Raw genomic sequence first — 24,542 nt, 5'->3', positions numbered from 1 at the left:
AATTTTGCATTTTCACAGTCACATTCATGTTTAGCACATGGAAATGTATAAGAATTGACTAATTTAATTTCCGTAACATGACTTTGATGAAAATGTGTTGCCCAGATCGGCCATATTACCAGAGGTGATCTTTCTGATCCCCTTACAACCCAGCATCAGCACAAACCTTTCAGAGGCCTTGCCAGTGTGATTGACAACCCAAGGCACAGCAACAGACCTAACCTAAGCCAGGACCTAGTTTATGATTGACCCTCCACCAGCTGGAGGCACCAGTGGGGAAAAGAACTCTGTCTTTTCTGAAGGATAGGAGTTGAGTAGCCTAGAGGTTAGAACATGGAAGCCAAATCCCCCTGCCACTCTTTATGATCTTGGACAAGTCACTTCACCTTCCACGTCATTTCACCTTCCATTGCCTCGTACAAATTGTGAGCTCTCTGCGCACTGGGAAATATCTACCATACCTGAATGTAGAATATAAATTAAAAAGTAGCATCTCATCATACAGGATCAGTGGATCCCCAAGATAGTACAGTTTGAATACTTGTTGCATTTTTTTTTCCCAGTTACCATCACTTCACTGTGTCTCATCACTCAGTCAGATTCAATGCACCTGCAACAGCTGTATCTGGAAGTGGACTCCCTTTTCTGGCAGCATACGATAGAACATGTGCTGCCCTCCACTCTCTTCCCAGCGTTTTTATTCCCGCTACTTTCTCATGCTGAAGAAGACAGGGGGTGAGAGATGGGGCCAATCTTGGACTTGAGAAGGCTGAACAAGCATTTGCATCGAGATGGGGAAATGGATGTGTGCACTGAACCTCAAGGATGCACAGACGCACATTAAATTCACTTTTCCCGTTGATGCTACCTTCGTTGGTGGTGCTGGGTTTTCATCAAGTGCTTTGCAGTGGTAGAGGCTCATCTCCAGCATCAGAGAATTCAGGTATTCCCATATTTGGATGACAGGCTCATGACAGCATGCTCCCAAGAAGCAGTGTTGGCCTCTTTGTGGACAAAAATTCAGCTTCTCCAGAAACTGGTAAAAATCTCAATACAGAATAAAATTCATCAAGATGTGAATAGACAGGGGAAGAAGTGACATCACCCTACAATATGGATACTTGATCCCGGAGCTTCAGACCCCTAAATCACTATCAGCTTCAATTGTAGCCCCAATTCTTTCCGAAGCTCTTTCACCAACAGAGAGGTAATCATCGCGGTGAGCCAGGTGGGTGGGGGGTGGGGGGGGAGGAGCCTGAGCACATGACGACAGGAGTAGGCCGCGACAAAGAGGGGAACAAGCAGGAGGTTGAAAATGATGGACAGCCCATTCGTGCCGAGTTCTGATGATAGTTTGCCGAATTATGGCAGGGCAGGACATGACAATGATTAGGCCTGAATTTGAGGCGATGGTGGTCAAAGTGAAAAGTGATGTCGTAGCCCTTGGACATCGAGTAGAGGAGGTGGAATCGTGCTTAGACAAGCAGGCGATGGATTTCACTGCACAGCAGAAAGAAGGACTGGTTTTGTCGAATTCGGTCCAGGAATTAGAAGACAAACTTGAGGACCTTGAAAATAGATCCCACCAGGCAAATCTATGTTTCAGGGGAGCTCAGGAGCTACTTGAGTTTGCTGATTGTTTTCGGACAGTGTTCAGCATCTGCTCAGCAATACTGGGATCCAAAGATATTGTAGCACCTGTCCTAGAGATCAAATTGCACAGAGCTCACAGGGCTTTGGGAGGTTTGAGAGAAATTTGCCAAGGGACATAGTGGCATGCTTTCACAATTTTGTAAATATCTAGGGCCTCCTATTTAAAGAAGGAGAAGGAAAGGACTAGAGTCCAATTGCTACACCAGATTGGGAAACTGGAAGTTAAACATAAGAGAGATGGTGATGGTCCCACCTTGTCACTACTTAAAGCGGCGCAAAGCGGGAGTCATTTACTAAACCGCAGAATTTTCCCTCTCTGAGTAAAATGTGATGATACTTTTCCTGGTGGTAAAATACTGCTGGGAAAAATATTATCACTTAGCTAACCCCCTATGCAGCCAACTGATGCCATTTTGAATGTGATGGTGACAGGTCTGGAGCCTTAGGGAGCACCAGGGATGTAGAAGTACTTCATGGGATAATTTTTTCTTATATAAGTGATTTCTTAGCGTGTAGCCAGATGGACGCAGGACCAGTGGGTTATGTGCTCTTCTGCTAGCAGATGGGAGACAGAGTCAGATTTCAAAGCTGACGTCACTCTAGATATATCCCTGCAGTAACCTCAGCTCTTCAGTATCTCTCTGTCTCCTAGCAGATGCGGACACTATCCCACAATTTACACCACACATTACACAGTGTTAAGAACATAAGAAATTGCCATACTGAGTTAGACCAAGGGTCTATCAAGCCCAGCATCCTGTTTCCGACAGTGGCCAATCCAGGCTACAAGTACCTGGCAAGTACCCAAAAACTAATGGGATGGGTTAGGAAAATTACACCTCCCCCACCAAGACATCCTCAACCCAAAAAAAAAACGATATCCTTCCACAAACCCTGCTCATCAGAAAGCATAACTACAGCACTCGACAAAGCTGTAGAGAACCTGGACCTCTCAAATCCAGACGCAGCCCTCCACTCCTGGAACCATATTACCAAATCTATAGCCAACAAACTTTGCCCCATGATACATAAAGAAATCCCCTCCTTACAAAACAAAAAAAAACCATGGTACTCCAACGAACTCCAAATCCTGAAACAGGACCTCAGATCAAAAGAACGTACCTGGCGCCGCCATCCCTCCCCCCAACACAAAGCAATATATAAACAATCACTGCACAAATACCGGCAAGCCACCATCATTGCCAAAAGGGACTATCACGCATCAAAAATACACGACCTACAATTCAATGCCAACGCCCTCTTCTCCTACGTCACTGAACTCACCAAGACCCCACACCCTGTTACCATTGAAGAAAACTCCAAGGAAAGATGCGAGGATCTGGCCAAACACTTCCAGCACAAAATTTCCAATATCCTCCTACGCTTCCCCCACAACCCCACGACCACCTCCCCCTCCCCAAAGCACACTAGCACCTGCATCAGATCTTTCGACCCCACCTCTACCCTAGAAATTGAGTCCATCCTCAAAAAAATGAAACCGGCCACGCATTTCTCTGACGCAATCCCCTCCAAAACCCTCCTATCCATTCCCACCACTATCGCCAAACCCCTAGCTAACATCATCAACTGCTCCCTCACCTTCAGCAAAGTCCCAGATCCCCTCAAACTTGCCGTTGTGAAACCCCTCCTAAAAAAACCCTCCCTTGACCCCTCTGACCCGGCAAACTATCGGCCCATCTCCAACCTTCCCTTCCTTGCGAAAGTCCTCGAGAAAGTAGTCAATTCCCAGCTCACCGACTACCTCGAGGACCACAGCCTCCTGCACCCCTCACAATTCGGATTTCGGAAAGGCCGAAATACCGAGAATCTCCTCTTAGCCATTACTGACACCATACTCGTTGGACTAGACCAAGGAAAATCCTTCTTACTGGCCCTACTAGATGTATCGGCAGCCTTTGACACTGTCAATCATCAAATCCTTATCACACGCTTCACAGAGATAGGCATCACCGACACAGCACTAGACTGGCTCACCTCTTACCTTTCAAACAGAGAATACCTCATAAAACTCGATAACCATGAATCCTGTCACATTCCCCTCAGACAAGGCGTACCACAGGGATCTTCCCTATCCTCCACCCTCTTCAATATATACCTCCTCCCCCTCTGCAACTTACTATCAAACCTAGGCCTGGACTTCTTCCTATACGCTGATGATGTACAAGTACTCATACCCATTCAGAAAACACTCAATGAAACCATCCTTTTCTGGGACTCTTGCCTAGTCAGCATCAACTCCCTACTAACCGACCTTCACCTTGCTCTCAATACAACCAAAACCGAACTCCTCTTTATATCCAAGCAACCTGAACACGACTCCTCCACCACACCACCGCCCCCCCTCATCTCTCCCACACTACCCCTCTCCGTAAGAGACTTGGGAATCACACTCGACCAACACCTGAACTTCAAGCCACATATCAAGTCCCTCCTTAAAGCAGGCTTCTACAAACTCCAGGTCCTTAAGAAGCTCAAGCCTTTACTCCATACCCAAGATTTCAGATTAGTCCTACAGTCCACTATTTTCTCCAAAGTGGACTACTGCAATGCCCTTCTACTAGGCCTTCCATACTCCACCATCAAACCACTTCAAACTCTTCAGAACGCCATGGCACGAATCCTCACAAACACACGTAGAAGAGAGCATATTACACCTATCCTAGTAGACCTACACTGGCTGCCCATCCAATTCCGCGCCCAATATAAGACCCTAACTATTCTACACAACACTCTCTACAAAAACAACTCCCCCTGGCTTAAGGAAATGCCCCACTTCCACCTCTCAACCCGCCAGACAAGATCCACATCTACAGGCACCCTCCACACCCCCCCCCTCAAAACAGCACGCCTCTCCACCACCAGAGAAAGAGCCTTCACCATTGCAGGCCCCGCCCTCTGGAACTCCCTCCCCACACACCTCCGTCTTGAACCCTCACTACCCAATTTCAAAAAAGGCATCAAGACCTGGCTCTTCAGACAGGCCTACCCCGAACCCAACCCCTCGTAGTCAACCCCCCCCCAAACCCCCCCTAATCACTGTACCGCCCACCACCCTCCCACCCTAACCCCCCCCCCCCCGCCTTACACCTTTACACTTTACCACACCCCATCTACCCCTCAACCTGTACCTTCTGCATGGTAAAAGTCAAAATTAATTATCTTCTTCACCTGCCTTACCTGCTGTAAAAAAGCATATATATATATGTGTCTCATAACTTGCCAGAACTACCGCAAATAAGCCTCCACAGATATACTCCATGCAAGCCACATACTCCATGCAATCCATATTTCCTCATTATCCGCTGTAACTTTGTGACAATGCCCTAACCCTCATTTTATTGCCTCTCATGTAAATAATGTTACGTTCCTTTTAATTTCCCAGCTGCTATCTTCTTCCTCCTTTACTTTCTCCCCTCTCCCCCTCCCCCTTTTTTCTCAAACCTGCTCCATCCCCCTCTCCCTGTTTATTGTAATTTCCTCCTTTCGCAAGTTTATTGTAAACCGGCGTGATGTGCCCGCACGAACACCGGTATATTAAAAGCTGTTAAATAAATAAATAAAATAAGACAAAATTACCTTAAGAAGATCGAGCCCCGCTCTCCTGTGGTGATACCTAAGGGTCCCTCCCCCAGTCGAGAATTCCTGAGGGGAACTCTGATATCCCTCAGAGGTGTGCCTTGGTCCAGTAGCCAGTTCCCGGCATGGACTTAGCACCCAGAGTGGCTGAAAGGCAGCGTGTGCAGAACCGAGCATAGCGGTAATTCCCTCTCCCCCCGCAGCTGGAAACCGTCCGGCACACGATCGGTAAGCGCCAAGACCAGGTAAGCAGAAATTTTTTAATTCAAGTCTCCGGTCTCCAGAGCTCGGATTGCCGTACCAATTCCTTCTTCAGGCGAGGTTAAAAAGGGAGCACTGATTGAGTTGAGCAGCCCTGCTTGGGCTAGGCTCCAATCCGGTGCAAGGGTCCACACACGTGGAGACCCTTGGGGGAGCGCCATCTTACACGCAGAGGTTGTTGGCGCCATCTTCCCTTCTCGACTGGCAGTACGCAGGGGACAGGCTGGGCAGGCTGATGCTCCTAACTTTTGCACGTCCAATACAGACACACGCGCAGCTGCGCACATAACTGAGCACATGCCACGTGCACAACTGAGCACATCCGTGCACATAACTACACGCAGAACCACACTTTCAACTCTGTGCGCCATATACATAGAGACAATGGCACCGGTGCCCAAGAAGGCCAGAAGGCACTCTCTTTGCACAGCCTGCCACATAAGAGCTGCGCAGCCTGATCTGGAGTTCTGCCTATGTCAGCATTTCGAAAGAAGCCCAGGAGGAACCAAAGCCTGGTCCCTTACTGTCGCTGGGTGGGTCCGGAACTACTACCGACGCTAGCTCCCCAGATCTATGCATCTCCGAGATGGCTTCTCCACAGGAGGGCACCTCTGGGGCCCCTACTCAGAATCCCCGTGGGATTAACATGGACCTAGGGACCTTCTCCTGGTTAGAATTTTTCCAAGGGCTGCAAGCCTTCGTTCAAGCGCAATCAGCCCCGGCTGCGCCCCGGGCTCAACCCCTGCCGGAAGCACAAGATCCTCCCAGCCCTGCTCGGATGCCTCGAGACATGCCTCGCCTAACCAAGAACTTCCCTGACAGGGACCCAGACACCTCAGATGATGATGGTGACTCCCTGGAAGAAGGAGAAATCCCTCCAGGAATGGAACCATACCGAACCATGCTTCACTTCTTCCACAAGGACGAATTACCAGCCCTTCTTTCCCAGACTCTGAAGATGCTGGGTATTCCAGGCACAGATCCTATGGTGGAACCAAAGAAGAACCCCATCCTGGTGTCCCTTTGTAAAACCTCATACTACTTCCCAATGATGGAAGCCATCCAGGAACTAATTGACCTGGAGTGGCATGCCCCGGAGGCCAGCTTCAAAGGGGGTCGGGCCTTGGAAGCCCTATACCCTCTAGAACCAGCAATCAAGGAACGCCTGCGTTTCCCAAAAGTGGACGCTATGGTCTGTGCCGTCTCAAAACGAACGATTCCCGTTGAGGGAGGGGCTACATTGAAGGATAGTCAGGATAGACGATTGGAATCCATCCTTAAGCAGGCCTTCGCAACCGCAATGACACTGCAGATTGCTTCCTGCTGTGCACTGGTGGCACGTTACTGCTTGCTTCTCTCTTTCGAAGCAAATAACCCCGGAACGTGTACCAGTGAGACGATGGAACCTGCAGCAGCCTTCCTGACGGACGCAAGCTCAGATCTGGTGCGTATCTCGGCCAGAGGAGTAGCTTCGTTAGTAGCAGCCAGAAGACAACTATGGCTGCGGAATTGGTCTGCTGACACGACCTCTAAAGCGAATCTCACAAGAATGCCTTTTAAAGGATCTCTCTTATTCGGAAGCGAATTGGAGAAGTTAACCAGCAAGTGGGGCGGAAGACAGGGGTAAAAGATCCCAGTGCCCCTCCCCCAGAAGAACCAGGGGCAGAGGCTCACAACGCTTTAGACCCTTCAGGAACTCGCAGTTCCAGGCACCTCATCCTTCCAGAAGGACCCAGCCCTTTCGGAACCGACAGACCAAGAGAGGAGCAGGCCCGGGGCAGGCTCCAGCCATGCTCCACAATGAGAATGGGCCAACCCATCCACAGGAAGAGGAGATAGGGGGTCGACTTGCCCTCTTCTACCAAAGATGGGTCGAGATCATGTCGGACAAATGGATACTAAACATCATTCGAGAAAGTTACTCTCTGGAGTTCCGCAGCATCCCTCGAGACAAATTTATGGTGTCACCCTGCCACTCCCACACAAAGAGACTGGCAGTGGAAGCCACTCTGACAAGACTACTCAGTCTGAGGGCAATAACTCCAGTTCCCATGCCCCAACAAAATACAGGGTGTTGTTCCATCTATTTTATCGTTCCCAAGAAGGGAAGGATCATTCCGACCCATCTTGGATCTCAAGAATGTCAACAGTCATCTGCGGATACTACACTTCCGCATAGAGACTCTTCGCCTTGTCATAATGGCAGTACAACCAGGAGAGTTTCTAACCTCCCTGTACCTCTCTGAAGCCTATCTTCACATTCCAGTCCATCAGGATCACCAGCGTTTTCTACGCTTTACGATACTGGGTCACCATTACCAGTTCTGAGCGCTACCTTTTGGCCTAGCAACCGCCCCCAGAACATTCTCCAAAATTATGGTGGTCGTCATGGCAACACTGAGGAAGGAAGGGATTTTGGTAGACCCTTACCTGGACGACTGGCTGATCAGGGCAAAGTCTCCGGAAGAGAGCCGACAGATGATCAACAGAGTCAAGAGCCTACTGCAGGAACTCGGTTGGGTCATGAACATGGGCAAGAGCAGTCTGCAGCCCTCTCAATCTCTAGAGTACCTGGGGGCCCGTTTCGACACCAAATAGAGCAGTCTTCCTCCCTCCCCTGAGGACAAGGAAACTGATAGAACAATTACGACTGTTGATGACCAATCCACGCCTCAAGGTATGGGACTATCTTCAAGTCCTCTGCCTCATGGCATCAACCCTGGAAGTCGTCCCGTGGGCAAGGGCCCAAATGCAACCGCTCCAGCGCTCCTTACTGTCACGATGGAACCCACTGTCCCAGGACTACTCAGTTCATCTCCAACTACCAGCAGAGGTACGTTCTCAGCTCCAGTGGTGGCTACAGGAAAACCACCTAAGTAGAGGAGTAAGCCTATCCCCACTGAAACTGTATCTTGCTCACTACGGATGCGAGCCTGCGAGGGTGGGGAGCCCACTGTCAGGAGCTGACAGCCCAGGGACAATGGAACAAGGAAGAGGCGGAATGGAACATAAACTGCCTGGAAGATCGAGCAGTCAGACTAGTGTGCCTGTGATTCAGCCACAAACTCCGAGGCAAAGCGATTCGAGTAATGTCTGATAACGCTACAGCGTGGCTTACATCAACCGCCAGGGAGGAACCAGGAGCCAGCAGGTGTCTCTGGAGATAGACCCTCTCATGGCATGGGTGGAGACGAGGGATCTCGGCCTCCCACATTGCAGGAAAAGACAACATCTCAGCAGACTTCCTCAGCAGAGAGAGCCTGGACCCAGGGGAATGGATGCTGTCGACCACAGCCTTCCAACTGATAGTAAATTGCTGGGGCCTTCCAGCCATGGACCTACTGGCCACCCATCTCAGTGCCCAAGTCCCCAGGTTCTTCAGCCGCAGATGAGAGCCACACTCCCAAGGGATAGACTCTCTCGTCTAGACTTGGTCAGAGGAAGACTTACTGTACGCCTTCCCCCCATGACCGCTACTGGGCAAGATCATCCGCAAGATAGAACATCACAGGAGACTAGTTCTGCTAGTGGCCCCTGGATTGGCCAAGACGACCATGGTACGCAGACATGCAAAGACTCTTTGTGGGGAACCCTCTGTGCCTACCTCCACACAGGGACCTTCTCCTAGCAGAAGAGCACATAACCCACTGTTCCTGAGTCCTGAGTCCATCTGTCTACACTAAGGAAAACGAAATTATCAGGTAAGTAATTTCTCCAATGACAAAAGTGATGTCATAGGTCTAAAATAATTATTTTTTTCACTTAAGCACCTCAACAGACAGTGGGAGCATAGAACAGGTTTCTCCAGACCCCTGGGAGTTTTAATGTGACCAGGAGGGGATTTTAAGCCTCATTGGCCCCTTTAAAATATAGCCATGGGAGCATTAATACACACATTAGCATCCCTATGCTTCTCTATACCTTGTCTATGTCTTCTATGTCTTTTTTGAAATGCTGTGATCAGAACTGCACACAGTAATCAAGGTGCAGTCATACCATGGATCTATGCAATAATGGTATATTAGTTTTGTTCACTAATCCTTTCCAAATAATTCCAACCATGTTATTTACTTTTTTGACCTCCATCGCACACTGAGCCAAAGATTTCAAGGTATTGTCCACAACAACTCCGACTGGTGACTCGTAAAACAGAAACCAGTATTGTGAACTTGCAGTAGGGATTGTTTTTCCCTTCGTGCATTACTTTGCACTTGTCCACAGGTCGGGTCCTGAAGTAAGTTGGGAAAAAAAAAATAAAAAAAGGTAGGAATTAGGGGTTGGGGAGGAGAGGGGAATGGGAATGGGAAGAGAGGTTAGGGTAAGGGGTAGGGAAGTTCCCTCCCAGTCCACTTCTTAATTGGAGCGGATGGGAGGGAACTGGGTAAGGCCAGGATGAATCATTGCGTGAAATTTGCAGAACTGTACCCCCCCTTGCGCGCGCGCATTACAAAATCTTAACTATTTTATAACATCAGCGTGTTCATGTGTACGCACTGGGAATCATGTGCGCCTTTCAAAATCTACCCGTATAGCAACAATGCTCACTTTTGTTCACATGTTTATTTACACCCTCAAAAAAATTTAGTAAATAGTAAGGCAAGATTTCTTTTTGCAAAACTCATGTTAACTGTCCCCCATTAAACCATGTCTATATGTGTGGTCATTGTTTTGTTTTTAAGAATATCTTCAACTATTTTACCTGGCACAAACATCAAGCTCACCAGTTTATAGTTTAGAACTGTTCTCTATTCAGTAAAATATTTCTGAAGTGCATCTTATTTGTATTCTCCCTTCTAACTTTTTAATAGGCACGCTTGGAAGTTCACAGGTTTGGAATCACAGGATACAAGAAAGAGAAGCAACGGACATTTGAACAAGAGCGTGCCATCATGCTTGGAGCCATGGTAGAACCTTTTTTTTTATACTTGCACTTTTCTATGTAAATGCCATTTTCTTTTGACCTGAAAATGAGGAAAAGTATATTAACCTTATACCAAATTTATTGTTTCAGCCTCCCAAAAAGGAGTATTTGAATTATAGGATATATCAAGATAAAATCAAACAAAAGAACACAGAAAAGCAAGACACTGATGGAAAGGTTTGTGTAAGTTGCCTTTTTTACTGCAATCAGTGTAGGCCTCTGTGGTGTCGAATCTAGAAGGATTCTCTGTTTAGCATTCCACCTGTATGGATACATTATGGCTAACAAAGCTCTGGATGCACTGTTAGATAAAGAAGCTTCCTCATATATCCATATAAGGCAGAAACTGCTTAAGGCTGAACATGAGAAAAGTGTGCTAAAGAGCAAGCAAACATATACTATTAGTGTTAAAGCGGTTTAGTGGACTCTTAGGCCGGCCTGACGGAGAAGATGGAAATAGTCTCCGGACTAGCGGAACAGGCCGGGAGGCAGATACTGGACGGATTGAAGAGAAGGATCTTCAACCTGGAAGCCCGCGCTCTCCTAGGAGGAGCCCGTAGGAGCCAGGCCGCTGGGACTTAGGCGAAAGGAGAATCCGATGAGAAGATCCGAGGTCAAGGCAGGCAAGTCAGGAACAGGACCAAGGCTGGCACTGAAGGCAGACACGAACCAGGACTGGAACTGAAGCAGGCAACTGGAACAGGAACCGGGATCAAGGCTGGAACTGAAGCAGGCAACTGGAATAATTACAAGCAGGAACTCCAGAGGCACACTGTAATGATAAGCAAACTTGTTGCAAGGCAGTAAGCTGAGGCAGGCACCAGCTTTAAGAATTTGCCAGGGTCTGACTTCAGAAAGGGAGGCGGGGCGCCCAAGGCAGGAAAGGCCCTTTAACTCCTGGCCTTTCACGTGCGCGCACCCCCAGGGAGGAGGGGCTAATGCAGTGAAGGTAAGGTCCCGGTCGCGGCACTCGCGACCGGGGCCGCAACAGTAACCCCCTTCTTACGCCCCCTCTTCGAAGGCCCAGGTTTACCGGGATGCTGGCGATGGAATTGGAGCAGTAGTTCCTTATCTAGAATGTTACGAGCTGGTTCCCATGTGTTGTCCTCCGGGCCACAACCCTCCCAGGCAAGTAGATATTCGCATCATCGTTGGTGGAAGCGGACATCCAGAACCTCCCGAACTTGATAGGTTGGCTCATCGGGCACGGAAGGATCCGCCGCATCAGGAACTTGATGATGGTACCTGGAGAGGATGAGAGGTTTTAACAAGGAGACATGGAATACATTATGTATACGCATCGAGGAGGGTAGGCGTAGCCGGTAAGAAATGGCCCCCACACGCTCAAGTATACGAAAAGGGCCACAGTATTTCGGAGCCAACTTCCGGGATGGGATTCGGAGTTGCATGTTCTTTGTGCTGAGCCACACTCAATCTCCGGGAAGGAAGATGGGTGCCGGCTGTCGGTGACTATCTGCCCAATTTTTCATGGCCCTGGCTGCTTTGGCAAGTCTCCCTTGGATGGACGTCCACAGAGATTGCAACTGCTGGGCGGATGCTTGTACTGCTGGAATTGCACTAGGAAGCGATAGTGGCAGAGGTGGTCGTAACTGTTTCCCATAAACGATGAAAAAGGGTGAACTGCCTGTGGCTGCATGAGAATGGTTGTTATACGAGAACTCTGCCCACGGTAATAACTGCGCCCAGTTATTTTGTCTTTCGTTGACGAAGGAGCGAAGAAAAGTCTTCAAAGAGCGGTTGGTGCGCTCCGTCAGCCCATTGCTTTGGGGGTGAAAGGCAGTGGACAGATTGAGTTGCACATTGAACTTTTTACATAATGCCTTTCAATACCGGGCGGTGAACTGCGGCCCGCGATCAGAGACAATGTCCTGGGGCAGACCGTGGATCCTGAAGATATGTTGAGTGAACAAGCTGGCTAGTTCGAGAGCCGACGGTAACTTGGACAGGGGAACAAAGTGGGCCATTTTGGAGAACCTGTCTATAGTTACCCAGGTGACTGTATTCCCTTCTGAGGCTGGAAGGTCCACCACGAAATCGGTGGCGATGTGGGTCCATGGTTCCACTGGAATGGGCAACGGTTGGAGTAGACCCCAAGGCTTCCCCGTCCGCGGCTTCTGTATCACACAGGTGGGACAGGAGTCTACGAAAGTGCGGACATCTTTCCTCAAGGTTGGCCACCAATAGAAGCGGTTTACCAAGTCAAGAGTCTTCTCGCGGCCAGCGTGACCCCCCGTAAGAGAATTGTGGGCCCAGAGCAAGACCGCCTTTCGAGACCGTCGGGGAACCACCGTCTTACCAAGAGAACATACAGTGGTCCCAGAAAGATTGATCTTTGCGGGGTCTAGGATGTATTGGGCTGGTCCTGCTCTTCCTCCAGCTCCGTTGAGCGCGAAAGTGCGTCCGCTCGAACATTCTTGGCAGCCGGCCGGTAGCGTAGTGTGAAATTGAAGCGATTGAAGAATAGAGACCAGCGGGCCTGTCGAGGGTTTAAGCGTTGGGCTTGGGACAGGAACTCCAGGTTTTTGTGGTCCGTATATACTGTAACGGGATGGATGGCTCCCTCCAACCATTGTCTCCACTCCTCAAAGGCGAGTTTGATAGCTAGTAACTCCTTATCCCCAATACTATATAATTAATCTCGGCAACAGAGAATTTCCTGGAAAAGTATGAGCATGGCATGAGCTGACCGGAGTCAGTGCATTGACTAAGCACACCTCTACGACAAATGGACAAAGCGGATCAGGGTGACGAAGACACGTATCCTGTAGAAAAGCCTCTTTGAGGATTTCGAACGCTTGACAGGCTGAATCAGGCCAATCTACCGCGTCAGCTCCTCTCTGAGTTAGGGCGGTGAGAGGAGCCACGATACGAGAATAGTGTGGAATGAAATGTCTATAGAAATTTGTGAAGCCGAGGAAACGCTGCACCGCCTTTAGCCCCCTCGGCCAGGGCCAGTCTCTGATGGCGGCTACCTTTTCAGGATCCATCTTGAATCTGGTGGCGGAAACTATGTATCCCAGAAAGGGAAGAGACTCTTTCTCAAAGCAGCATTTCTCCAACTTGGCGTATAATCCGTTGTCTCTGAGTAACTGTAATACCTGACAGACATGTAGGCGATGAGAAGACAAGTCCCGTGAGTAGATTAATACATCATCCAGGTACACGATGACAGACGTATTCAGTAAATCATGAAGTACCTCGTTCATGAGATGTTGAAATACTGCCGGGGCATTACATAGTCCCAAGGGCATGACGAGGTACTCATAGTGCCCAGCCCTGGTGTTAAAGGCAGTCTTCCACTCGTCCCCTGGTCGAATACAAACAAGGTTATATGCGCCCCGCAAGTCCAGCTTTGTGAAGATCCTGGCTCCCTGTAATCTATCCAGGAGTTCAGGAATCAGTGGGAGTGGATAACGATCTCGCTTGGTAATGGCATTGAGACCCCGATAGTCAATGCATGGTCTTAGCGACCCGTCCTTTTTACCTACAAAAAAGAAGCCCACCCCTGATGGAGATTTTGAAGGTCGGATAAATCCTTTTGCCAGGTTCTCCGAAATGTATTCGGCATTGCCCGAGTCTCTGGTAGTGATAAGGGGTATACTCTTCCCCGAGGAGGTGTCGTTCCTGGTAAAAGCTCAATGGCACAATCAAACGGCCGATGTTGAGGCAGGATCTCCGCCTTCGTCTTGGAAAATACGTCGGAGAAGTTGGCATATGGTGCAGGTAGAGCGATGGTGGTGTGCAAGAGAGGGAGAACGGACACTCTCGGAACCTTCAGGCAGTTAGCGAAGCAGAAGGGGCTCCATTTCATGATCTGTAATGTGTCACATTGGATAATCGGAGAGTGCTTCTGTAACCATGGTAGGCCTAACACCACGGGGTGGACGGCCTTTTCCAGAACAAGGAAGGCAATCTCCTCCGAGTGGATCGCCCCGATGCGTAAAGTCAAGGGTATCGTGGAAGCAGAGATTCTCCCTGGAAGAAGTGTTCCCCGGATGGAGGTAATCCGCAGCGGTACCTCCCGAGGCCGAGTGGGGATCTGTAACTGGCCTACCAAATCCTCCAGGATGAAGTTGCCCCCTGCTCCAGAATCCAAAAAGGCGAGGGTCTCCAATGATCCCCCTGGGTATTCGAGTGTGATGGGTACAGTACATTGAGGAGCGGTACCAGCACAACCTAGGAGGAGCTCCTCACAACCTCCTAGGTTCTGACGTTTTCCGAACGCTCTTTACAACGAGCGAGGAAATGGCCTTTTTGACCGCAGTAGAGGCACAAGCCTAGAGTACGGCGGTGCTGTCTCTCCTCTGCGGTAAGCGGAGTACACCCCAACTGCATGGGTTCTTCAGAAGCAGAATCAGGACGTGTTGCTCCTGGAGAGGGGACTGAAGATAGTGGTCTGGAGAATACAGGAGCTAGAGACGGGGTACATCAAGTGGGTCTTAGTTCTCTTGCCCTTTGTTGGAGGTGACGATCAATACGACCAGCCAAATCTATGAGGCCGTTGCGATCCTCTGGAAGATCGTGGGCGGCCAACTCATCCTTGATACGCCCAGACAAGGCCCTCCATAAACACAGCCCAGAGGCTGTCATCACGCCACCCAACTTCAAGAGCAAGCGTGCGGAAATCCATGGCATAATCTGCTAAAGGGCGGGAACCCTGGCGTAACTGCAGTAGTTCCGAGGTGGCGGTGGTTAAGCGAGCCGGGTCATCAAAGGCTAACTTGAAATTAGAGATGAACTGCGAGAAATTACTGAGCAAGGGATCATTCCGCTCCCAGAGTGGAGACGCCCAAATTAGAGCCTTCCCATCAAGCAACGACAGAATATATGCCACCTTTACGGCATCAGTAGGAAACTGTTGAGGAAGCAGCGTGAATCGTATAAAACATTGGTTCAGAAAACCTCAGCAAGTCTTAGCCTCTCCAGCGTAACGTGACGGTGCCGGTAGCTGAGTAATTGAACCAATGTTTACCGCTGAAGCTGGTGGCAGAGCAGGCACTGGATCTGGCATGACGTCCAGACGATTAGCAAGTCGTTCTACAGTCGCTGCAAGAACATCCATGCAATGCTGCAGTTGCTGCACACGCTGGGCAATTCCAGGGATTGCCTGAAGACCTGACAAATCCGCCGAGTCCATGGCCTTGCAAACTGTTAAAGTGGTTTAGTGGACTCTTAGGCCGGCCTGACGGAGAAGATGGAAATAGTCTCCGGACTAGCGGAACAGGCCGGGAGGCAGATACTGGACGGCTTGAAGAGAAGGATCTTCACCCTGGAAGCCCGCAGCTCTCCCTAGGAGGAGCCCGTAGGAGCCGGGCCGCTGGGACTTAGGCGAAAGGAGAATCCGATGAGAAGATCAGAGGTCAAGGCAGGCAAGTCAGGAACAGGACCAAGGCTGGCACTAAAGGCGGACACGAACCAGGACTGGAACTGAAGCAGGCAACTGGAACAGGAACCGGGATCAAGGCTGGAACTGAAGCAGGCAACTGGAATAATTACAAGCAGGAACTCCAGAGGCACACTGTAATGATAAGCAAACTTGTTGCAAGGCAGTAAGCTGAGGCAGGCACCAGCTTTAAGAATTTGCCAGGGTCTGACTTCAGAAAGGGAGGCGGGGCGCCCAAGGCAGGAAAGGCCCTTTAACTCCTGGCCTTTTACGTGCGCTCACCCCCAGGGAGGAGGGGCTAATGCAGCGAAGGTAAGGTCCCGGTCGCGGCACTCGCGACCGGGGACGCAACAATTAGAAATAAAACCAGATTTGACTAGTACTTGTTTGATTCCTAAAAGACCATTAGATTGCATAAATAAGGCAAAGATCATGACTAATTAATAATTATTATCCTAATAAATAATTTGGGTGTAAAAATTAGCACAGTGATGGATTCAATACATCTAACATGGTCATTTTACCATTTCTGGTGCCTCTTAGGGTGCCTTGGGATTTTTACAGCTGTTTCTAGGTTTATGATTTTTAAGTTTGTTTATGGTCCAGTTGTCAGCCTCTTCTCCTCTTAGCTAGGAGGGAATAAGGACAATCAATTATATAATTACCCCTGGAGCAGACATCTTGTTGAAAAATGACTATGTCGGGTGTATTTGATCCATCATGATAGTAATTTTATGTTTTATTTTATTGTAAATATGCTGTTATCTGCTGAATATACCCAGGTATCTTAAAATTAGCCAGATAGGAGTATTCAGCTAACTTTAGACCAGCCCTATGGTGCAGCTAGAGTTATCTATATCATCAGCAACATGAAACAGAAACTGCAAATCGTCCACATACATTTTAAATTCAATTCCAAGATCATCCAACAAAAAACATAGTGGATGTATATAAATATTAAATAAGCCAAAAGGCAAGACCCCTGAGGGACACCAGACAAAACTGGGAACCAGCTGATGCTTCCCGTCCACTACATTTTTTTTTTTTTTATAACGGCCATCCAGGAAAGACTAGAACCAATAATAGACCACTCCTCCTATCCCTATTTCTCTCAATTGTTGTAACAGTACAGAATGAGAAACTGAATCAAAAGCTGCCACAACATTCAAAAAAATAACAGGTTGCTTATGATCCAGCCTATGAAGGATGAAATCAGAAACTGATGTTAGCAGTGTTTCTGTGCTGTTACCAGCATGAAAACTGCATTGATGCATGTGTAAAATGTTTTTTGCTGTTAAGAAATCATCAAGCTGAGTTAAAACCATCTTTTCAGCAATATTACCTAATGAGGGGAGAACAGAGATAGGTCTATAGCTGTGCATTCTTCAAAATTGGTTGCACCATTGCCTTCTTGAAACTATCTAGGATAACACCCTCACTTAAAGACACATTCATTCAGTAACCTGCTAAAAATTTCTATAAAAATAGAGTCCCTTAAATTAGCCAAAATTCAAAAGGAACAAGTATACAACTGACAAGAAGAGGAGCGTAGCCTTGAGATAATCGATTGTCTGAGTCTTAGCTACATATTCAAAATCCAACCAAATTGCTTCTGATGTGTTAATGGGCCTTACCTCTAAATTATCCATACTTGTCACAGCATCTACTCTTCTCTGTATATATCCCCAAGTTTAGGGGACAATATTCTGTCCCCTAATCAATATGGATTTCGCAAAGAATCAAGCACCGAAACACTTCTTCTCTCCCTCACGGACTTCCTCCTCTCCGGCATCAATAAGGGTCACGCTTACCTATTAATCCTACTTGACCTTTTGGCTGCCTTCGATACAGTCAACCACCACCTCCTTATAAAACAACCGGCAAACATAGGAGTGAAAGGCACAGCACTGACCTGGTTCAAAACTTTCCTGGACAACAGAGGATACAAGGTCAAAATTCATAATAAAGAATCCCATTACTTTCCATCCTCTCTAGGGGTTCCGGGCTCCTCCCTTTCACCCACGCTCTTTAATGTTTACCTGCTCCCTCTCTGCCAACTGCTAACGAAACTAAACCTGAAACACTTCCTTTTTGCAGATGATGTCCAGATCGTGATCCCTGTAAAATAATCCATCACAAAAACATTAGAATTCTGGGATAGTTGCCTAATAGAAATCAACCACCTCCTCACCAGTCTAAACCTAATACTCAATGCCTCGAAAACGGAATTTCTGCTTATATCCCCGTAAAACAACAATACCTCTTCAAAGCCACCAGCCCTCCTTCAAACCTCTCATGTAAGAGACCTAGGTAGGAGCCATCATGGATAACCGTCTCAACCTAAAATCATTCATCAACATCAACATAAGAACATAAGAACATGCCATACTATCAGACCAAGGGTCCATCAAGCCCAGCATCCTGTTTCCAACAGTGGCCAAACCAGGCCATAAGAACCTGGCAAGTACCCAAAAACTAAGTCTATTCCATGTTACTATTGCTAATGGCAGTGGCTATTCTCTAAGTGAACTTAATAGCAGGTAATGGACTTCCAAAGATTGCTTTCACAAATTATATATCCTTAAAAGAATAAAACCTCTATTCCACTCCCAGGACTTCAGAACAATTCTACAAGCAATAATCTTCTCCAAGCTAGATTATTGTAACTCGCTACTACTGGGTCTCCCAGCTTCCCATACCAAACCTCTACAAATGGTGCAGAATACAGCTGCCAGAATCCTGACGAACTCCAGGAGAATTGATCACATCACCCCAATCCTCAAGGACCTTCACTGGTTTCCGATCCACTACAGAATCATCTACAAATCCATCACCACCATCTACAAAGTCATCCACCAACAGGCCCGGATCAATCTACAAATTCCTTTCAAAAAACACACGTCCACCAGACCCATCAGGGAATCTTACAAAGAATCTCTTCAGGGTTCCACACGCAAAAACCCTCCATCATAAATCTCTCAGTGTCAGAGTGTTCTCAACAGCAGGTCCACCTTTATGGAACTCCATCCCAGCGGACCTGAGACAAGAACCCTGCCTACCAACATTCAGGAAAAGGCTGAAAACTTGGCTTTTTAAAAAAGCCTTTCCAGTCCCTGACTGAGACCCACACCCGTCATCTCAATCACATTATCAAAAATGGATTTAAATAACAAACTGTTCTCTTCGCTGTCATCACCTTCACATTATTATCAATGTCATTCACTATACAAATCACATTATATCGGATTCAATCTTGCTACCTTGTAAATAATTTGCTGTACTTCCCCACTTCTCGCTTCCTGCTCCCAGTTATTTATTTCCCTGTTTTATTGTAACTGTCACTCTCCTTATAATGCACACGTTGTTAAATGTAAACCGGTTTGATGTGACTCATGTCATGAAAGCCGGTATAATAAAAATAATAAATAAATAAATAAAGTTTATTCCTGCAATACTCATCTGAGGTGCCATCTCCTCTCAACAGGATAGCTAAGTGGGAAACTATCTGAAATAGCTCATGGGAGCGATTTAAAAATGATTCTACCCAAGATGTAAAATAAAGTTTTCTAGCTTTTTCGAACTCAGATCAAAAAGCTTTATGAGCCGTCATATGCTCCTTCTTCAGTACCTCAGTGGAGGATTCCCTCCAGTGCCTTTCCGCACGCCTCACTGTCTTCTTCATTTCAACCAGAGAAGAAATGTGCCATGGAACTCTTAAACATGGCAAAGAGAGGACCACTGACTTTAGAAGGGCCACTTTTTTTTATAGTTGCAGCTAGAGAATCATAAAGTCTGCTAAAGTAGAGACTCTTTTAAAACAAAACCCACTCACTGCATGTCCCCATTCATTATAGAAAGCAGTTAAATCGATATCTCCTCTAGACTGACTGATAATTCCCAACTGGTGCAGAAGGAATAACCACTTGATAGTTAAAATTTAAAATTAATCAAATGATGATTAAACCTTTGTAACTTGCATATTAGTAATTACATCTCTAGAAATCAGGTATGTAGGAATGAGCAATAAATCCAAAATGTGATTCTTACAATGTGTGGGTGTATCAATAATTTGGGATAACCCAACAAAGGCAATAACATCAGAAAATTCCCTCACCTTATTATCAGTAAGACAATCAAACCTTATATTGAAATCACCAATTACTGTAAACCGAGGTGATGTATATCTTTACGTGCCGCGGTATATAAAAATCACTAAATAAATAAATAAATTACTAGCAACTTTCTATAATGGAGATACAAAGATGAAATAAAATCTAATACAACTGCAGAAGATATGCCCTCTTGCCCAAGGAAGCCGGTAGACCAAAGCAATGTCCCAGTCACCTAGAAAAGCAGCTAAGCTCTCACTCCCTGAACCCAGCCTTATGTTGGATATAATTAATGGGTAGGGATGTATGATAAAACAATACTACTTCGCCTCCTTTCCAGTTCAGACAAGCATGATGATAATACGAGTAACCAGGCAGGTAAAGCTAACTTAAAATCATAGTATCATAGAGTTTTTGTTTTCCTGGGTGTGTATAGGAATTCCTGCTTGGGTGTTGCCTTATGAGTCCCCCCTCCTTCCCCCACCAGTCTTTTTCAATTAAGCACCAGCACAGATGTGAATCTTTCTCTCTTATTTCTATGAAAATCGTAATTTTTTTCTAGTTGCTTCACTGCCTCAGCAGCTCCAAACAGCACTTTTCAGAGCTACCAAAAAAAAAAAAGGAAGATTAAGAACATTTTGTTCCTCACCATGTCCAGTAAGAAGAAAACCTATGTAGCTAACTTTTTAAGATAGCCAGGTACATTCAGCGGCGCAATGACACTGCTATATATACCCTGCTAGTTAACCCGATAGGTTTATCCGGCTAACTAGCTGAGCCGCTCAGTGGCTGAATATTGGCCCTCATATTTCCAGAGATGCCCATTCTGACAATTCCAGCAATTCCAGATGCTACATCTACTTCTGCAACAGCAACAACCTGTGACTTTCACTTGACAGCGTCAATGCCATCAACCAAAGGCAATGCAACATGCTCAACTAAAACCTGGACCAAGTTGTTGACCATTTTTCCTACCCAGCACTAATCCTCTCCACTAGTGGAAAGAATCTAGTAGTACCTAAGACAGTGGGGCAAATTACCAAGGTTTACTGGTTATCACAATTGTGGAGGGTAAAAACCGCTTGTGTTTTTCCCGGCTTCCCATATTTCCTTATAGTTCAGCCTTAAATCTGGGTCTGTCTAACTTGGCGCAACTTCGCCTGGAAGTGGAATCTCTTCTCAAACAGTGGGCAATAGAACCTGTTCCTCCCCATCACCATGGCCAGAGATTCTACTCCCACCACTTTCTTATCCCCAAAAAATCCGGGGGACTGAGACTCATCCTGAATTTAAGAAGCCTGAACAAGCATATACTCTAGGAGAAAGTCCAAATTAATTGCTTCCGCACTATTCTTCCCTTCATCCAGAAGGAGGAGTGGATGTGCACTTTGGACCTAAAAAGGATGCTTACGCTCATATTCTCATCCATCCTTGCTACTGGCATTACTTGCAATTTACAGTGGACTCTTCCCACTATCAATACAGAATACTTCCCTTTGGCCTCTCAGCAGCACTGAGGATTTTCACCAAGTGCCTGGCTGTAGTGGTATCACATCTGCAGCATCAGGACATTCAAGTCTTCTCTTTCCTGGACAACAGGCTTGTGACGAACTCAGAGGAAAGTGTGGTATCCTCCCTGCTGCTGCAATCACTAGGATTCCTAGTGAAGTTTGAGAAATCAACTGATTCCCTACCAGAAAATCGAATTCATTAGCGCATGAATAGATTCTCTACAGAAGAGAATTTTCTTCCCTTTGGATCAGGCAAATAATCTCTGATCCCTTATATACAAACTGTTGACTATAGATCAGTCAGTGGCCAGAGAAGTTCTAGTTGTTCTGAGTCACAGGATGACTTCATTTACATAGTTTCACTAACCTGCCTTTACATATGGTTCCTGCAGTGGGATCTCTGCTCCCAATGGCAGCGGCTCACTCATCCCCTGATAATCTGAGAATGTCAGAGTTAATAAAACAGGATCTATTCTTATGGCTAGATCCCTACATCCTTCTGGAGCGATCTGCTTCCTCATCAAGTTACATTGGTGATGGATAATTCCACAAAAGGTTGAGGGGCCCTATTGGGACCCTTTCAAACTCAAGGAAAGTAGTCATTCATAATCGACTTCCTATCATCAGAAATGCTGTAACAAAGTTCACTTTAGGGGCAGCCTTTTTGGCTGGGGGGGGGGGGGCCCAACCAAGATCTGCCCCCTGCTCCATCTCTGCTCACAGTGCCAGTTTCTTTAGTCATTCTTTCTTATATACAGTAACGTTCTTAGTATAAATTAGAGTATAATTATTCATGTTAGAAACCCAGATGTAGTGGTAAAGGAGAAAACAAAAACAACATTACTAATAGAAGTGTCCGTATGAATTGACTATTTTATACTCTTTATGGATAGAGAGATCATCAAGTTCCAAGAGATGTAATCAGAGACTATGGCCTGAAGATACAGAAACAGTTGTAATTTTTTGGGCACCACTCGCTTGATTTGAAAAGAACATCCAAACTCACCTCATGTATTTTACCTTTTATACATCATTCAGAAAAAAGCCATTTGATGCATCGCAAGTAATAAGAAGAACATTAGCAGTAAATTTGAGACCTTGAACTCATACCCAAGATACCCTGGTTTAAGAGTGAAGCTTAATCTTGTAAATGTATGTGCAAGACAAATTCAATATAAATTTTGTACCTTCAATTCTTTAAGTGGATAATACTTAGCCGGATAACTTGTTCCAGATATTCAGTGGGATAAACTCCCACTGAATATATTCAACTACATGTATTATTTATTTATTTATTTATAGATTTTTCTATACCGGGGTACGTAAATAACATCACCTCGGTTTACATTCAAACAGTAATTCAGCATTGCGCTTTACAATATAACAAGGAAACTAAACGAAAAACAATACAGTATATAACTTTATATTAATAGAATATCAGCAATATATGAGAGATTGTGGCAGTTAGGAAGAGTAGTTGAGGATTCAAATCATTGATAGTAGGCTTTTTTAAATAGCCAGGTTTTAAGGTTTTGTTTAAATTTTTTTGTGACAGAGTTCCTGGCGCAATGTAGTTGGATTACTTAAAAATTTAACCGGCTATGTTTCAGTATAGCCATTTTAAGTTTTTGAGTTATCAGGCCTTGTGCTAAAAAACTCTTAGCAGCATGTATGCTTTTTTCTGCTTTCTCTCTGCAGTGGTCTCTTACCCTTCCTTCCCAGTCTCTCTCTTCAACAATTTAAATCAAGAGGGTTTTTTGTGTGACAGCAGGCTGTACAGTCTAAAATTTGTTTCATTGTTTTGATTATGCTTTTTATTTCCTGTGAGCAATGTGTGATGATAAATTGCTTATTTTCTAGCTTTCATGTAGTTTTACATATTTTACATTACAATTTATACTTCTGTACAACTTTACTTCACAAATATGAAAAGAAAGTGGTTTGCATAAGAAAAATTCAATAATCAATACAAATTGGTCCCTATCCTACAGAATATCCTAATCACCCCACTCTCACTTGGGGCTAGAACAAACATGTAATACAAACAGTCTTTCCAAATAAATTTACAAAATCATATCTCACATCTTCCTATCTAAATACCAAAACAGCGGCAAACTAATCCCATCTCTCCAAAATCAGAGCATGCATACCCTGTCATGCCTTCATTTATAGCCATTCAGCCAGGCCATATGACCTAATATTTGGTCTACTAAACAAAGCACCCCACAACTGTTTAGTCTTGCACAACATGATGTTCCGACGAATGTCGATATATAAAAATCAACAAATAAATAAAAATAAGATGGTGCTGACTGAAAATATTGTCTTTTACTTTCAAATTAGGAATTGAAGTCTGAATTTTTCAAGATGAAGAAGAAGAGAAAACGAGAGCCAGAGGAAAGGTGGGTATTCAGTCTGAATTTATTTATCAGAGAATAGCATATCAAGTGACTAAGAGTTGTATTTCTATAGCTGGTAATAGATCCACTGGTAAAAAAGAAAAAAACCCACATCTGATTTAAATGCTGGCATTTCAAGCACATGGAAAGTTTGTTTCCTGAAATAATCTCAGAGAAACTGGGCACATTTCAGCAGGATGGCTCTTTGCAGTGGTCCTTTTTGAGCTTTGTGTTGATGAGAATATAGTATAGTTGACCTTGAGGGCTGCTTGGTTCAACCACTCTACCCATTTTCCTCTATGTGCTTTGTCAGTGCAGACTGTCTCAAAAGTTCCAATCTCCTTCTCATGTCCTTATCACTGTCCTTTACATCTGTTATTAGTTATTATCACCTCTGCAGGTAGGTAATTACAGACTTCCACTATTGAAAGTTTCAGAAGCAAATGTTTCATATCAGGAGAGACTCAGACACTATTCCCAGACAGTATAGCGGGGAAACCAGATACCTAAACATAAACTGTTTGTAGACCCCATGGACTTCAGCATTTTTAAACATTTTTAATTTTTTGCAATGGAATTGCTTCTTACTGCCCAACAAATGATATAAACTTCAGACCTAGTATCCTGAGCAATCGGGTCAGGTGGCAAGGCGTAAACTTCCCCCAGCCCCATATTCTACAGGTTCTC

General features: G+C 45.9%; 1 protein-coding gene across 2 annotated transcripts in view; it reads left to right on the top strand.

Moving 5' to 3' along the window:
- The window catches only part of C3H1orf131 (chromosome 3 C1orf131 homolog), a 117,847-nt gene that overhangs the window by 75,599 nt on the left and 17,706 nt on the right, over positions 1-24,542 (top strand). Inside the window, exons 4-6 of one of the 2 annotated variants that reach the window (XM_029594200.1) lie at positions 10,320-10,415; positions 10,523-10,609; positions 23,800-23,858. In XM_029594200.1, the coding sequence (XP_029450060.1) occupies positions 10,320-10,415; positions 10,523-10,609; positions 23,800-23,858 (242 nt within the window). Of the gene's footprint in view, positions 1-10,319; positions 10,416-10,522; positions 10,616-23,799; positions 23,859-24,542 lie in introns of both variants that reach the window. The other variant, XM_029594199.1, reaches the window with a different exon arrangement.

The sequence above is a fragment of the Rhinatrema bivittatum genome, chromosome 3 (assembly GCF_901001135.1).
Source record: "Rhinatrema bivittatum chromosome 3, aRhiBiv1.1, whole genome shotgun sequence".
In the NCBI taxonomy this organism is placed as follows: Eukaryota; Metazoa; Chordata; class Amphibia; order Gymnophiona; family Rhinatrematidae; genus Rhinatrema; species Rhinatrema bivittatum.
The sequence above is the reverse complement of the archived record's forward strand: the minus strand, read 5'-3'. Positions and strand labels throughout refer to the sequence as shown.